This window comes from Caenorhabditis elegans, chromosome II, assembly GCF_000002985.6.
Source record: "Caenorhabditis elegans chromosome II".
Classification (NCBI taxonomy): Eukaryota; Metazoa; Nematoda; class Chromadorea; order Rhabditida; family Rhabditidae; genus Caenorhabditis; species Caenorhabditis elegans.
Window position 1 is genome coordinate 8607877 of NC_003280.10, and position 14302 is coordinate 8622178.

The window sequence follows — 14302 nt, forward strand, 5'->3', positions numbered from 1 at the left end:
AATACACACTATCTCGATTTCTTATTGATCAGAAAAGGTGAACGAGCCGATCGACGGGAAACAATATCATTTCCTTCTTTTCTCCTACCATTTTTCGGCTTTTCACTTTGTTGTTTTCTGCAAAATGATGACTGGCCGTGGATTCATTTTTACAGTCATTATGGGCCTCCTGTTGGCCGTGAGTACGGTATGTTGTCTACTTGACAAATAGATTAACTACTAATAAATGTACTTAATGACCAAGATAGTCTTAAATACGTTTTATATGCATGACGCTTTCGTTATCTTAAAAATATAATTGATGAGAAATTTATAAAACTAACAAACTATTTTACAACAAAGTTTATAAATTTTCAAAAAAATGCCTGAAAGAAGGTCAGGGTTTATCATTAAAATAGTTAACACAAAGTGTTAATTTTCTGCGAACGGAAGATAATTTGATTTAAATTTTCCCTTTTTACAAATAGAAATATTAAGGTAACATGCGCCGATGCTGTTGAAACTGAAGGATCTATTGTTTCTGGATCTGAGGATGTCAAGGTGTCTCTTGAATCCAAATCTACTGTAGCTCCAACATCTTCCGTTACTCAAAAATCCTCAAATTCAACTGAATCCCCAGAAACTGATTCAACGGAAAAGGGAGATGATGAAAAGCCGATCACTGAACAAATTCGTACTTATATTGAGGATTCTGTCAAATCAGTTAAACATGCGGTAAGATTTTTTACTTTTTTGGCTTTTAATCTGATCATATTGATTTCAGATTTCCAAAATTGGAAAATTCGTCGGAGAGTTGTTTGAACCATCCAATTCAACTGTTCCTTCAAATCGTTCGACTACTGTCCCTGTTGCATCTACCGTAATCCCATCTGTCGTTTCTTCTCTGCCAAATGACAAGGATCAAAAGTAATGAACTTCTCTAATATTTATTGGTTTTCGACTAACTCTACCCCAAGAATAATTGAAATCAATAAATTTTTTTCTGTTTCGCTGTCTGTTTCAATCTGCCCATTCCGATTGAACTCCAATTGCGCGGAGCTGAAAATAGTTATTGAATTAGAACAAAAATCATCACTACTTCATCTCTATCCAACAGCAAATCAACGTGAACTGCTCGGAATACTGTATCTCTACAATCAATCATTGCCAGTCGATGACGTTCGGCCTGAAAATGTTCTATCCAAATTTTAATTGTGATATGTCTATAAACTAACCATATTCAGATCCCCAACTTCTAAAGCTTTACTTCTTCTAGTTGCCAAATCTTCAATCCTTGCTTCATACTCGTCAATTCGTTGAATTGCCCGAAGACAAACAGTTGCTTGAATTGTCTTTCCATCGAAATTTGCCTTTTCCATTTTTTGTTCCAAAACTCTTCGAATTGTACGAACTGATGTAAGTGGATCTCCACTTAGATTCGTTTCTTCTTTCATTGACATCCCGTCACCTTCACTAAAAACTTTTGATATAACCCGATGAGATCTTCACTATAAACTAACTAGCTATGTCTTTCCACTTTAACATTTCTTTTCGATGATGGTCTGCTGTTGTGTTCAGGCACCTGTTTTACCGGCTCATCCGCGTGGATTTCCTCTATTTCCGGCTCCATTTGCCGTACCATCTCATCTGACAATGGGTACCCTAAAACTGTTAGCTTCCGAATTTCAACTTGTCCGTGTGGATTTTGTGATAATGGAATGGGTTTGTCAATTGTTATCCAGATGTATTGACCAATTGCATCAGTGAAAGCATGTCTAAATTTATCTTTGAAGAAAAAAAACAAATGAAAAATTTACAAACTTGCTCTCCAGTCGACTAGCAGATCGTTCTCGTCTATGAAATTCCAGCGAGACCGGCTTTTGATACTTGGCAATTCTTGCATTTTTATAATTAACTAATGTGTCCAACTCGCCCTTTCCAACACGAATAGTAACTCGTGATGCTGAAAATAAAAATATATGCTATATTTGATTGGGAAGTGCAGACATACGCGTAAACGAATCGTCAGCATCAATGACAACTTTATAGACATTTGCCACTTTGTCTAGTCCAATAACAATATCCATCGGGAATTGATCACTGAAACACAATACATATATGATAGTCTTTTAAGTCACAAACTTAGGAGCACTTCTGAATCTTCCACTTTTGAATTCTTCTGGATAGTGGCTACCCAGAACTAATGTGTTCCAATAAAGTTCCCGAAGCGCAATTCCTGTTCGCGATTCTGTCATGACTGGACAAAATTAACACTTAAAAAAAAGTTTCACAATCAGGAAAAATTGAAAACAAATATATAGGAAAAACAGCAATGTTTGTTAAATTTCGTAAAGTGAATCGTTTTGAAAAGTCTCATTCAACCCGTTGCTAGACATTTTCAGTAACCCCTGGAGACCATTCTGAGAAACAATGTTTCTTGGTCCTTTCCCATAAATGCAAAGATCTCAACTTTTGAGGAAGAGAGTTAGCTTTTCAATAAACACGTGCAACAATCAGACGAATGATTCAATTGAATGAAAAAAACACCTTCCGTTGAAATCAGAAGCAAGTCAAAAGAGTGCGTCAAAGTGATTTCAAAAGCAAAACGGAGATCTATTGGGATTCGAATAAAGTGGAGGATATTGAAGCATGTAATACATTTCAAATGCATTTTATACATTTTAAAATGTTTAGATGAAAAAACACCCGGTTTTGTGAATTTCCAGCATTGGATCTCTGCAAAAGCACAGTGCAGTTTGCTGCATGGCTGCCGTTTAATATTGGAATGCACTGTAACTGGAAAATTATAATTAGTCTGCATATTTATTTTTTGTGTTTTCTCAATAAGTGTTTTTCCTAGAAACCTGTTTTGTATCCGAAAACTTGCATTTTGCATGATACCTATACTTTAGTATTTTGAATCCTGATATTTATTCCACATAACAGGTGCTTTTATCCCCAAAAACATTATTTCAAGGCTAACCAAAAATCAGGATTCGTAGAAACTTTTATGCAAACAAGAATCAAATGTGCCCCGAGAGTTGATTGATTAAACCTTAACCTGAAAATTCAAAAATCTGAAAACTGAAGTCTTACTTAAGATTCTGAATTTCATTCGAAGTAGAATCTCAAGAAATTCCAAAACACATTAATAAATACAAACAAGAGACAATGGGTTTCAAATATCCAGGCATGTTGTCGGGCATTCCAAAAATACTTCAAAAATCCCAATTAAATTCTAAGGTTGAGCACTAGCAAAACGGATTTCGGAATGCTCGTTCTTTAAAATGCACTTTTAAGAATTCGATCAAAAATTCAAACTTTTACGTGATGGTTTTTAAAAGATTAATTCCAACCTTGGAAACTAGTATTTTCTTAAATTTAGATTCTCAAAGTAGCGATCAGTTGCACTGTTGTCAATACTTGAAAAACGTCTAGTCTTCTATGAATGTTTTTTGATCTTCGAAACAAAAGTAGCACGCAATATAGTTAATTGTCACCCCCACAGAGCATAACTTCCTGTTCTTCGATTCCTTATCCCTCTGATTATTAAATTAAATCAGTAGCAGTAGTTGTTTATTCCCAATCATAAATCATCTCTCCTTCATCAAACGTCTCTCTTATTCTCTCTCGTACGCATTCTATAATTAAGTAATCCAATCCACCTCGTGTTCAGAAGTCTGATTAAGAGGAGTGTCCCAAATTTTATTCTAGATTGAATAAAAAGCATTTGTTCAATGGAAACGAAATGTGTTTATTTTTTGAACTTGTTTTATTTTTTGAATTTTATTATTTACAGTAGTTAGTGGATTTGAAATTTCAATTGAAAATTGAACTTCCTTAAGTGCAACTAGATAAACCTAAAAATTGATTATCTAGTTGAAAGCTTCTACATACTATTAATAAAATCATATGACGCTTCCATTTTCGTAGGCGAAGGTATTTGAAATTATAATAAATACCGATTTGCGGTAAGATGATTACATTCTTCTACAAATGGATAATTCTAGTATACCTACCTAGATTCTTTTCAGAATGAGCAGCCAAAGAAATTATAGTTGTCTGGTATATTCCCTAGAAAAATCATAACATTACAGTAGGAAAGTAGGTTGCACTTTTGTTTTCTACTCGGAATAAAGTGTCTGGAAAACCCTCTAACTTTTATAAATGAAAATATTATTTATTGGCTAGCAGAAATCCATTCAAATTCACATCAGTTAACATACTTCATGTCTGAGCGTAAAAGTTCAAGTGCAAAGTTAACTAACATTCCATTTGGAATATTTCCCCCATTGCTTCCTTGACTAAAACCTTGTTGCACAGATTTCTACACGGTTTTGCAGTTTTCTGTTGATCGTGAGAGCGTATCTAATTAAAAACAAAAAACAATTGTGTCACAATCAAACAAAATGAAAACGTCAGAGACACAAATTTTTAGTTTTTTTTTCTGCAGTTCAACTGTTCAACATTTCTTGATTGAACCCGGTAATTAATTGAAGGCTAAATGCTGATGACGCTACGAGAGAGTTCAAAATATGAATTACTAATTTTGAATCACGATAAGGCAAATAAAAGTTATCTTACTGTAGACAGTCTTTTACTCTTTTCCTACTATAATACGTGAATAACAACGACATCTATGCGTAATCATCTGATCCTCCTCGTGCTTGAGTACTCTCTTGATACCCGTTTATTACTCACCAATAGCTGATTGATAATCAAATCTAATCGGAGCCACCTCAACAACTCTACACTTGCTCCTTGATGTTGTCAAATGTCTAGAGCTCATGAAGCAGTTCACTTAATTTCAATAGAATCACGTTTTGCAACACGATGTGTTATGCACTTTTGTAATTTTCGCTTAGAGCTTTGAATTTTTGAATTTTCCAACTTAGAATTTGTTGCAGCTATATAATGGAAACTACACAGACAACTGAGATCGCAACAGATTATTCACTAATTGAAACAACATCCGTTATACCAGAAAATTCAACTCTTCTGCTTGTCACAGACGATCCGGTAAAAATCTTAAATATTAATTTACTTTCAAACTGAAATATTCAGGGAAAAGGAGCTCTGATTCTTAATGAAACACTTACCGATCTTAACGTAACAACGACTGAATATATTCCAATTGTGGCTGCAGCAACGGCTTTTGCCAGTCTCATTGCAATTGGAGCTTTTGCAGTTACTATATTCATTATTGTTCTAATTAGAGGAAGAAAGAGATTTCAAGAGGTAACCTAAATCTGATCTTTGATCAAATAATTTGCATATCTCTTCAAAACTTTTAATAATTAGATTTTCAAATAACGTAATGTTTATTGCAGTTTCCATTCTTTGCTATCGTATATCACTTAACAGCGGCTAATGCAATTCACATACTTCTCCAACTCACAACTGTGCTGCCGATAATGCTATTAGATGTTGGTTTTCTTGATTTTTTCTTCAAAAATCAAATCAAATTAATTGCAGAGTGACGAAGAGTCTACAAATCGATACTGGTATAAAGTTGGATCGTATGGAATAATGCTCACTGAGCAAGCGTCTCTTTATTTTACTCTTCTCATGACAATTAACAGATTTGCTGTTTTTGTGTTTCCTTCAATATTATCAGTGTTTACAACAAAAGGAATACATATTATTTCTACTTTCATATGGGTTTATATTAATTTTATCGTTTTCTGGAATTACAATTTTGGAACAACCAAAACATTTTCAAGAAAGACAATTTCAATGAAAGAAGTGCTTCTAGGCACCAATATTCTGACAAAGGTAACACATTCATAGGATCATGAAAACAGAGTAATTATTATGCTGAATTTCAGTTTTTCACATTATCATCAACTTGTCTTCCAATAGCAATGCTCGGAATGTATCTCGTGATTTTTATATTTATTGTCAAGAAGAGGCAAATTGCGGATAATACGAATCAAAAAAAGACCGACAGAGACACGTCATTAGTGGTACAAGCATTGATTATTACAATTGCATTAGAGGTAATACTGAATAATTCAGTCATTATATCACTAGTTAGACACTTCCTCACCCTTTTAAAAATTGCATGGCTCTTTGTACAAAATCGGTTACTAGAGTTGCATGTTTTATTAACGAAAAAATCGATGTATTATTATGATACATTTTCAGTGCGTCAACATAACTGATATCCTGACACCTTTGTTCAAAAACGCTGATCTTTCCATTCAATGGATTTGGACAATTTTCTGTTATTGGTAAGTGTCCTAAAATAATTCAAATATTATCATCCAGTCTATCTTTTCAGTACAACAATATCAAATCAACTTGTAAATCCTCTGTTCTTTTTGACTGTTAACAAGATGGTCCGAAGTGTAGCAAAGCACATTTTCGACAAGAACATTAGCTCGTTCTTATCAGATACAAGTTCCACAAATAAAGTTCCAGGTATGAACTTTAATCGTAAATGGGATACTGATGAGTTTCAATTTCAGACAGGAGGAGAATTCAAGCAAACACAAAAAAGCTTTGCTGTGGATGCTGTGCGTGGTTGTTCAAAGATGAGCAAAAAGAGAGGACTGTGGTTACTTTCTAGATGTAATTTGTAGCATGTTTTGTATATTTTGATTTTTAATTTAAAAATGTTTCAATTGTTCTACCGAATTCACATTGAACAATAAAACAAAGCTGACTTCAAAATAAATTAAAATTAAAAATAAATAAAATTATTTTATTAAAGTATTCTCAAAGTCAAAATGGCAAATAAAGCTTGATCCAAAATTTTGTTCACTATTATTATTACAACTTCCTTGCTAATTTAATGTCTCCGCCGGTTCTTGAATAGAACTGATTTGGAGCATTATATTTTTTAGTTCCATTGGAAGATGTTGAGAAGTAGGCAGTGACATCTGGAATGACTTGAGGAGTTTGAGAAGCTTTTGGCATTGATACACCCATTCGACGGCCACGGTATTCACAGCTTTTTCCGAAATATGGACGTTCACAGCGGCAGGCAAAGTTATAGATAGCTGGATTTCTGAATTGAGAAACTTAGAAAGAAGTTAAAGCTTAAAGATCAATTATCTTGCAGACACAAGAACATAACGCTTGCTCTGCGAGCCTGCTATGTAGAGCCTGCAGAGCTTGCAAGCTCGCGGTAACGATTAAAAACTGCCTGGACCCCTAACTTACGTTTTCGGTCGTGGTAAATAGCATTCCCCACGCCCTTCACATCTCTCCATGCGACATTTGTCCAAATTTCGGTCTGTTAATTGAAGATACGGACCCAATGTGTTATCTACATAAGTCTGAAGTGATCCACAACGACTTCCGATCGATTGAGATGTACTCCAAATCACAACACTGTTCGCGTTCATTTTTATGGCAAGATCCAATGTGCTGGCAAGATTTTGCTTAAAAAAACGAAATACGAATTAGACGAAGAGATTCGGGAAATCAATACCTTGGAATAGAAATCATCTGGTGTATAATATGGATTATATTCAATTTTTGTAAAAACATGTATCTCACAACTTGGGCAATAGTTTCTTTTTATCCGTTTTGTTTCTGTTATTAAAGCCTGAAATATTAGGAGTTTTCCAGTTTTATATCAAAATTAAGAATGATAAAACGTTCAAAAAACTTACTCCTGAATTGACAAAATTATATTCCGGGTTTTGCTTTTGAGAAGGATACAGGTAAATTGATGGGAATAGAGCGGTACTTTCTCCCCATAGCCAGTGTAGACTGAAAAGGAATTTTTGTGATATTTTTGTTTAAATGTGTTTCACTCAGTCATACAAATTAAAAGGTTAACGAAAACTGTTGTGGTGAATTTTTGAAAATTTTATTGAAAAAAAAAACAAATCTCTCGAAGATCTTGGCGACTTATTATTGTGTTTTTTGTTTAACCATAAATGGTTTCTTTGTACTGCTAGAAATTTATTTAAATTTTTCTTTCAATACTCTTTAATATGAACTAGAAAACGAAAAAATTTCACAAGTGAGAGGCCATTTTGAAAAATAAATCAAAGTGTTTTTAAGAATTAATTCTTTAATTCGATACTCTCAGGGTTGGTCAATGCAAACACTTTTCTTACACTAAAACGAACATTTTTGAAGTCACAGTCACTTTCTGAAACATTTCAGAAAACGAACACAAGTAAAGACAAGAGAAACAGTCTGGAAATGACAATACTTTTTGACTTCAATAAATCCGAAAAAAAAACTTACTTATCGTTAAACTTTTGAAATAATGTAGAACAATCAGTGTCCGACTTTTGTCCAACATCTCCATTGCATTTTGGAAACAAATAATATCCCCATTTTGCATTTGGTCGAAGACGTTTTCCAAGTCGAAGAGTCTCGATAAAAAACTTTTGACAAGCTTTCTCATAATCTCTTTCAGCTTGCCATTCAATTTGTTTTGTTGACCAATAGGGATGTTGCTGACGGGTGAGACGAATTGATTCAGTTTTGTAGACCTTTAAATCTTGAAGGAATATAAATTGTGTTGCAATTTTGTTTACAATCAACTATTAAAGCGAAATTGCAAAGTTTTGATGTTTTTTCGTATCCGGATGAAAATTCTTAAATTTAAGAAAATTACCGAAAATGGACCCCAACTGAGCTCCCACATAGGTCTGAACTCCTCAATGTCAATGACAGCAATTCCGTTGAAATTCTCATCTGGAATAGTTTCATTGATATCCTTTTCAGCCTGAATCAAGTGAGCTTCGAGATCCCCCATCTGAAAATATGAAAAGGATTGTTTTATATTTGATGTTGGTTTTGTATCAAATCAAAATCTTGATAATGCAATATACAGGACGTCACAGAAACAAAAGAATTTTTGGTGACGTTGGCTCGAGAAGGATATGACTAACCTGGGGTAGCCCTCCGTTCTTTGGATCACTTTCATTCTGAGCCTTGAAGTATGGAATCTTTCCAAAACTGTGCTCATAAAAAATTGCAAACTGTTTTCCACCAACAAAATGCTGATCTATAAGGAAGAAATAATTAGTGTTATGCTCTGACAACTATCAATAATTACCCTCATTTTGCAGAATTCCATACTTTTCTACATCAATTGAATATTCATTTTTACATGTCCAAGAGGGAACCATCCACACAACATCCGTTCGGTTGGGTTGGGAGGCTCCCGAACCTATGTACTGACTGAAATATGGAGGTACCAGGTTGTAAACAGTAAGCTGCTCTTAAATGCCGAGAAAACTTATTTTAGACCTCACTCAACTCCCAAGCAGCTTGGATCTTTTTTTAAAATATATTTAAGCAGTAGAAAGGTAGAAACATGAAAAACGTACGCTCCTTTGGCAGCTCCTATAAATATCAGAAGTACTAGCAGTAGTTGATGGTACCACACAATGACCATCTTATGTTGGCAGTGCAATCTGAAAATGGTGCAGGCTAAAAATTCAAAAAAGGATGACCCACAAAAATCGTTTGCAAAAATTGAGCGGGACGGTGGGAGGGGGATGGGAAACTAATATTTTATTGTATTATGTCGTGGTTTCAGTTTTCGAGGGGGCAAGAAAATGGGAATTGTTTTGATTTTATGATGTTAACGCCCTTCGCCTCTTTTTCCTCTTCTTCCCTTTCTGCCTTCCAGGACACTCACCTTCTTCTTTCTCTTCTTTTTTTCGTTTTCCTACCAAACTTCACCCCATTTCAGTTGATTGCCATAGTCCGAAACGGTTCACCAGTTTGTGTACTACCAGTAGTTATTGGTAGTCTTGTTGTGGTAGACCGATAAAAATCTTAAAATAATGAATGAATGAAAAAAAGTTATGAAAAAGATGTATAGTGTTTTATAGATGCTAAAAGAAGAGTTGGTCTCTGAGCCTCAAACAAAAGAATATAACGCAAAGTACGTAAGTAAAAAAATCGTTCATATGAATATAGAATAAGATCATCTGAGAAAATTCATTGATCAGGATGTTATGAAAAGTTGAGAAACTGCTCCTAAAATCCGAAAAGGTAAGGGAATTAAGACAATTGCTGCAAAAATTGAAAAATTGAAACTTCCACAAAGAGGCAATTTGAGTGCGGAAGAAATTGAATAGATAGTAGGAACTACAATACAAGCAACACAAAAAATACAATAAAAAATCAATATGCAAACATGACGACACAAGAGACTGTTCATGCACCGGAAAACAAATGATACCGACTGAGTGGAAGCATGAAAAGTGAATCGAGCTTCTTATGTTTGTGCATGAGCATAGATCAGATCTAATGTTATATTGATCATTTGTGTCGAAACCGTACAGTAATTAGTTGTGTAATTTTTTAATAATGCACTATAGTCTTGACAGTGAGCAATGATTCTATCAGGAAACCAAGAAAAACAAACAGAATTTGAAGATTGAACACAAAAATTATTCCAGCATAAATTGAAGAATAAATAACTTTTCAAAAATAAAAAATCGAGTAATGGAAAAAGTAAAGTAGGCAGTTCTATGAAGTAATGCATAAGAATGTGAAATTTTAAAATGTGCCCCTTGTTCCTTAGAATAAATTCGACAAAAAAAAATTAAATCAGTTTTAAGTTTTAACACCTTGAGAAAAATTTGAAAAAAACCGAGCTATACAGAACAATCTGAAGAGTGGGTTTTTTATTTCAATAGAGTGAAAATACATACTTCAATGCTTTTCAGTAAAGAATGGAGTCCGACAATTTCAGACTATTTTCTAAACCTTGAAAAAATTCGTCGTGTTTCTATACTGCTTAACAGTAGGAACCTGATATTTTCATTTCTGAAGGCTATTGATAAAGGATCTCTAAAAATCAGAAAAGCATCCCTTGAATCAACAAAACACAACAAGTCTGCAAATAAAATACATTTTTTGAGTTCGCAGAGAGTCTATGATGGATGAACAGTGAAAAAAATATATTAAGTTCTGAAGAGAAAAGTGCTATATCTAGAACAAATTTTTTACTAATAGAAAAATGTAAAATGACAATTAGCTTTCAGAATATTGTATAAGATTTAACTAGATATGTTTTCAGAGTTTAGAAGATCTAATGAACCTTTTAAAAATCTCACCTCACTGACATAGCTCCTACTAGAAAATTCACTCCAAAAATTGAAAATTCTGATGAAATTCAAAGAATATTTGATTTTTTCATAAATAATTTACAATCTATCACATGAACCTTTGAACAAAAAGAAGCGCTCCTGGAGAATATGAGCCGAGTTGGTCGATTTGTATCAAATATCGGTGATCACTCATTGTCCATTGTTTGAGAAACTCCCATATGTTTTCTGTGTTTGAGAAAACTTATTTATGTACACAGCGTTCATAACCATCACAAACATTCTATGGTTTCGAGTAAATAGGTGTCAAAATGATGATGTCATTTTGGAATTGATTTATGAGAATGATCATTATCTTCAAAGGTGGTCTTTTCACTTGTGGCAATCAAATGGGTCGTTGAAAAATTAGCTGATTTTTAAATTTTTTCAGAAACAAATGATCAAATAAACATTCAAAAAACTACAAGAAAATTCTATTAAAATACGCTACAAAACCAAATTATGAGATAATTCTAAATTTAATAGCATGGAAATGAATGAAAAATGAAAAAAAGAAATCAGAAATAGTACTTTATACATATGTATAATAAAATTTAACTTCGTTTGTCTATATTTGAAACAGGCAACTTTGTAAATTAGCTTTTCATTTTTACTTTCATTGTTTTCAATTTTGGACCTAAAGGGTAAGTTGAAGAGATCTGAAACTGCCGATAACAGACCAACAAAGTAAAATAAAAACAGTGAACTGTTTCATTTATGAACTTATTTGTCAGATTATTTTTCACTACCAGTTTTCATAAACTCCGCCAGACCTAGTAAACATAGTATTTAATAATACGTCCAAATGAAACAAGTTCAAATTAAAAAATTAAACTTTTTAAAATTTTTTAAAAAACATTGAATGAGATAGTCGATAACACGCATGTACTAAATAAAGTTTGCAGTAGCCATAAATATGCATGATCAATTAGATCACAGTTAATTTGAAGGAAATCCTCAGAAAACAAAGCTACAAAAATTGTTGCGTAGGTGGATAAACGGTTTCATAGTAAGAAAAATATCCGATTGAGAGAAGGAACAGAAAAAGATAAGAAATACAAATAGATATTTAGTTTTGTCTGTGTGCCTACTTATCTACTTGATATGTACTCGAGTACTCGATATGAATATAATTTTATAAATATCGTAAAATTTGCACGAGGATTCACAAAAAACTGTTTCATATGAAATTGCGTTGTTTCAAATATTTTCAGCACTCGTAGTTTTTTTGTTGGTATTTTCTGCTCAGAATATTTTCAAACTAAGAAAATGTCAGTATAATTAAATAGGCTTTGCCATGGTTATTTTGTGATGTATCCAGCAGGAAATTGGTATTTTAGACGCAACAATGCACACACGACAACAAAATCTCACACCGCACCACATACAATTGCTAAAACCAATCAGATGAATTTCCATTTGCACTTGATATTTGTTTTGAAATTAGAATATTCTAAACTTATTTTGAACAATTTATTCATCATGGAATGAAATGTACATTAATACAAATTACAGTGAACAAATATAATAGCCGCAAATTTTGTGAGAGATCGCGGAAGTTGTATAGTTTTCAATAAATTAATTTCAATTCGTGCAATCGTTATCGTGGAAAATCTCATTCATCTGGGAAATCATCAAAATAGTCCAATTCGTCCGAATCGTCCGAATCAATTCCTGCTAACTGGAAAAATACTTTTTAAATAAAATCAAATAATTAATAGTTACTAACCTCTCTTTGTTTCTTTTGCTCATATTTTGCTAACATTAAATCCTTAGTGATATCCAAAGACGTATCGAATCCAACAACTCCTTTTAAAGTGAATTCGTATGGCATTCCTTCTAAAGTTGGCATTGGGAGAACGGGATTTTTTGCAGCTTCTTGAAGTTTTCGCACGAAATCAGGATACACCTTTGAGAGCATCTGAAATTTTCAAAATAATGAGAAATTAATAAAAAATGTAAAGACGTTACCACTATTAAAATTTAATATGAAAACTCACACTATCATGTAGACTGAGTTTCATTTTATCATAACACTTCTCTAGGTGCACTCTCAAATTATACTTAAACTTAATAGGAGTGTTACAAAGTGAGCAGTATACATCTGGAACGTCTCCATGCGATTTCATATGACGCTTCAGTTTGTCCGGAGTTGAGAAAAGAAGTAGACATTCTGGACATTGACGATGTCTTTGCTTTGGATCAAATGCTCCTGGAATATAGATGTTTAAACTAATTTCAAACTAAAGTGAGATATTCTTCATCACATATGAAGTGCGCCAATTTACCCCAAATTTCAAAAACATGTCGTTTATATTTTGTTTTATAATCTATTCAAAACTTAAACTCTTCTCGAAATCTGATATGCAAGCTAATTTCTGTTTTTTGAATAGGTGTGAAAATGAACCGAATAAGTTTTTGATGACTATGTATATAGATTTTTAAAAAATATTATTATTTATAACTCACTTTGCTTTACTCCGTGTTCTCCGTCAGTTTCTTGCTCTTCTGCGATAGTATCCCGATTTGGCTTTATAGTCCTTTTTCGATTTTTTGACCCTACCATCATTTTTCTTTTAGATGGGTACAATGTCAACTCGTCTTCCAAATCATCATCTCCTTCTTCCTCTTCTCGGACTTTAATTTGTTTCGCCGATTTTTTAAGTATTGCATTGACTTTTTCAGTAGTGCTTTCTTTGTCTTTTCGAGTTTTTTGAGTCCTCAAAACACGATCTTGAATCGTTGACGTTGCCATTCTTTTTGATTTTTCAAATGTTTTTCTATTTGTTTCTTTATTCTGCTTGCTTGTGACATCTAAAGCTTTAAAAATGAAGAAAACATTGAAGGTCACAAATTAATAATCATGCATTGCAATAATCATACATTTTTAAAATCTCACTTTTATTTTTATTTGCCGGTTCGGAAATTGGGAGTCTTTTTGTTTGGTTTTGTATTTTATGAGCAATTTCCATGTTGCTATCTTGATCTAAATCAATAACAGGCTCTTTTTGCGTGGTATTAGCCAGTTGTTCGGTGGTTGCCATGACTGAAACAAAATTTTCAAAGTTTGTTGGTACATAGCTTTTCATGAAGAATCATCAATTTAAAATGTACATAAGACAAAGTATAAATGTAAGCATTTTTTCATAATTTTTGAGTATATAATCAGTCCTTGTGCTTTATTATAATTATCGATCGTCACTATGACAACCAACGAATAGAAATCGAGAAATTAAACAGATAATTTA

At 33.1% G+C, this 14302-nt stretch overlaps 5 protein-coding genes and 1 non-coding gene across 6 annotated transcripts; 3 read left to right on the forward strand and 3 right to left on the reverse strand.

Moving 5' to 3' along the window:
• Positions 1 to 12: 12 nt before the first annotated feature.
• On the forward strand, positions 13 to 989 carry F28C6.10 (uncharacterized protein). The gene is made up of 3 exons (NM_063426.6): positions 13 to 187; positions 478 to 714; positions 764 to 989. Exons 1-3 carry the CDS (start codon positions 125 to 127, stop codon positions 908 to 910), a joined length of 447 nt encoding a protein of 148 aa, NP_495827.1. The 5' UTR covers positions 13 to 124; the 3' UTR covers positions 911 to 989.
• Positions 913 to 2309, reverse strand: cepr-104.3 (Centrosomal protein CEP104 N-terminal domain-containing protein). Its single transcript, NM_001377830.2, has 7 exons — positions 2122 to 2309; positions 1991 to 2079; positions 1801 to 1942; positions 1500 to 1754; positions 1215 to 1452; positions 1079 to 1165; positions 913 to 1038 (listed from the first exon to the last, which is right to left on the reverse strand). The coding sequence occupies exons 1-7, from the start codon at positions 2232 to 2234 to the stop codon at positions 1000 to 1002; spliced, it is 963 nt and encodes a 320-aa protein (NP_001364665.1). The 5' UTR covers positions 2235 to 2309; the 3' UTR covers positions 913 to 999.
• On the forward strand, positions 1029 to 1049 carry 21ur-14216. The gene has a single exon (NR_051451.1).
• Positions 2310 to 4893: 2584 nt separating the features above from the next.
• Positions 4894 to 6550, forward strand: T22C8.1 (G-protein coupled receptors family 1 profile domain-containing protein; the record flags this gene model as incomplete). Its single annotated transcript, NM_063428.3, has 8 exons — positions 4894 to 4998; positions 5044 to 5217; positions 5310 to 5405; positions 5455 to 5754; positions 5808 to 5978; positions 6127 to 6212; positions 6263 to 6402; positions 6450 to 6550. 8 exons carry the CDS (start codon positions 4894 to 4896, stop codon positions 6548 to 6550), a joined length of 1173 nt encoding a protein of 390 aa, NP_495829.3.
• A 119-nt stretch (positions 6551 to 6669) lies between these two features.
• Positions 6670 to 9740, reverse strand: chhy-1 (Chondroitin hydrolase). Its single transcript, NM_063429.5, has 10 exons — positions 9596 to 9740; positions 9282 to 9368; positions 9008 to 9132; positions 8841 to 8956; positions 8564 to 8704; positions 8188 to 8438; positions 7602 to 7701; positions 7418 to 7534; positions 7147 to 7367; positions 6670 to 6991 (listed from the first exon to the last, which is right to left on the reverse strand). The coding sequence occupies exons 2-10, from the start codon at positions 9347 to 9349 to the stop codon at positions 6754 to 6756; spliced, it is 1377 nt and encodes a 458-aa protein (NP_495830.1). The 5' UTR covers positions 9350 to 9368; positions 9596 to 9740; the 3' UTR covers positions 6670 to 6753.
• A 2768-nt stretch (positions 9741 to 12508) lies between these two features.
• T22C8.3 (C2H2-type domain-containing protein) lies at positions 12509 to 14107 on the reverse strand. The gene is made up of 5 exons (NM_063430.2): positions 13954 to 14107; positions 13524 to 13868; positions 13055 to 13266; positions 12784 to 12975; positions 12509 to 12735 (listed from the first exon to the last, which is right to left on the reverse strand). The coding sequence occupies exons 1-5, from the start codon at positions 14096 to 14098 to the stop codon at positions 12670 to 12672; spliced, it is 960 nt and encodes a 319-aa protein (NP_495831.1). The 5' UTR covers positions 14099 to 14107; the 3' UTR covers positions 12509 to 12669.
• Positions 14108 to 14302: the final 195 nt, after the last annotated feature.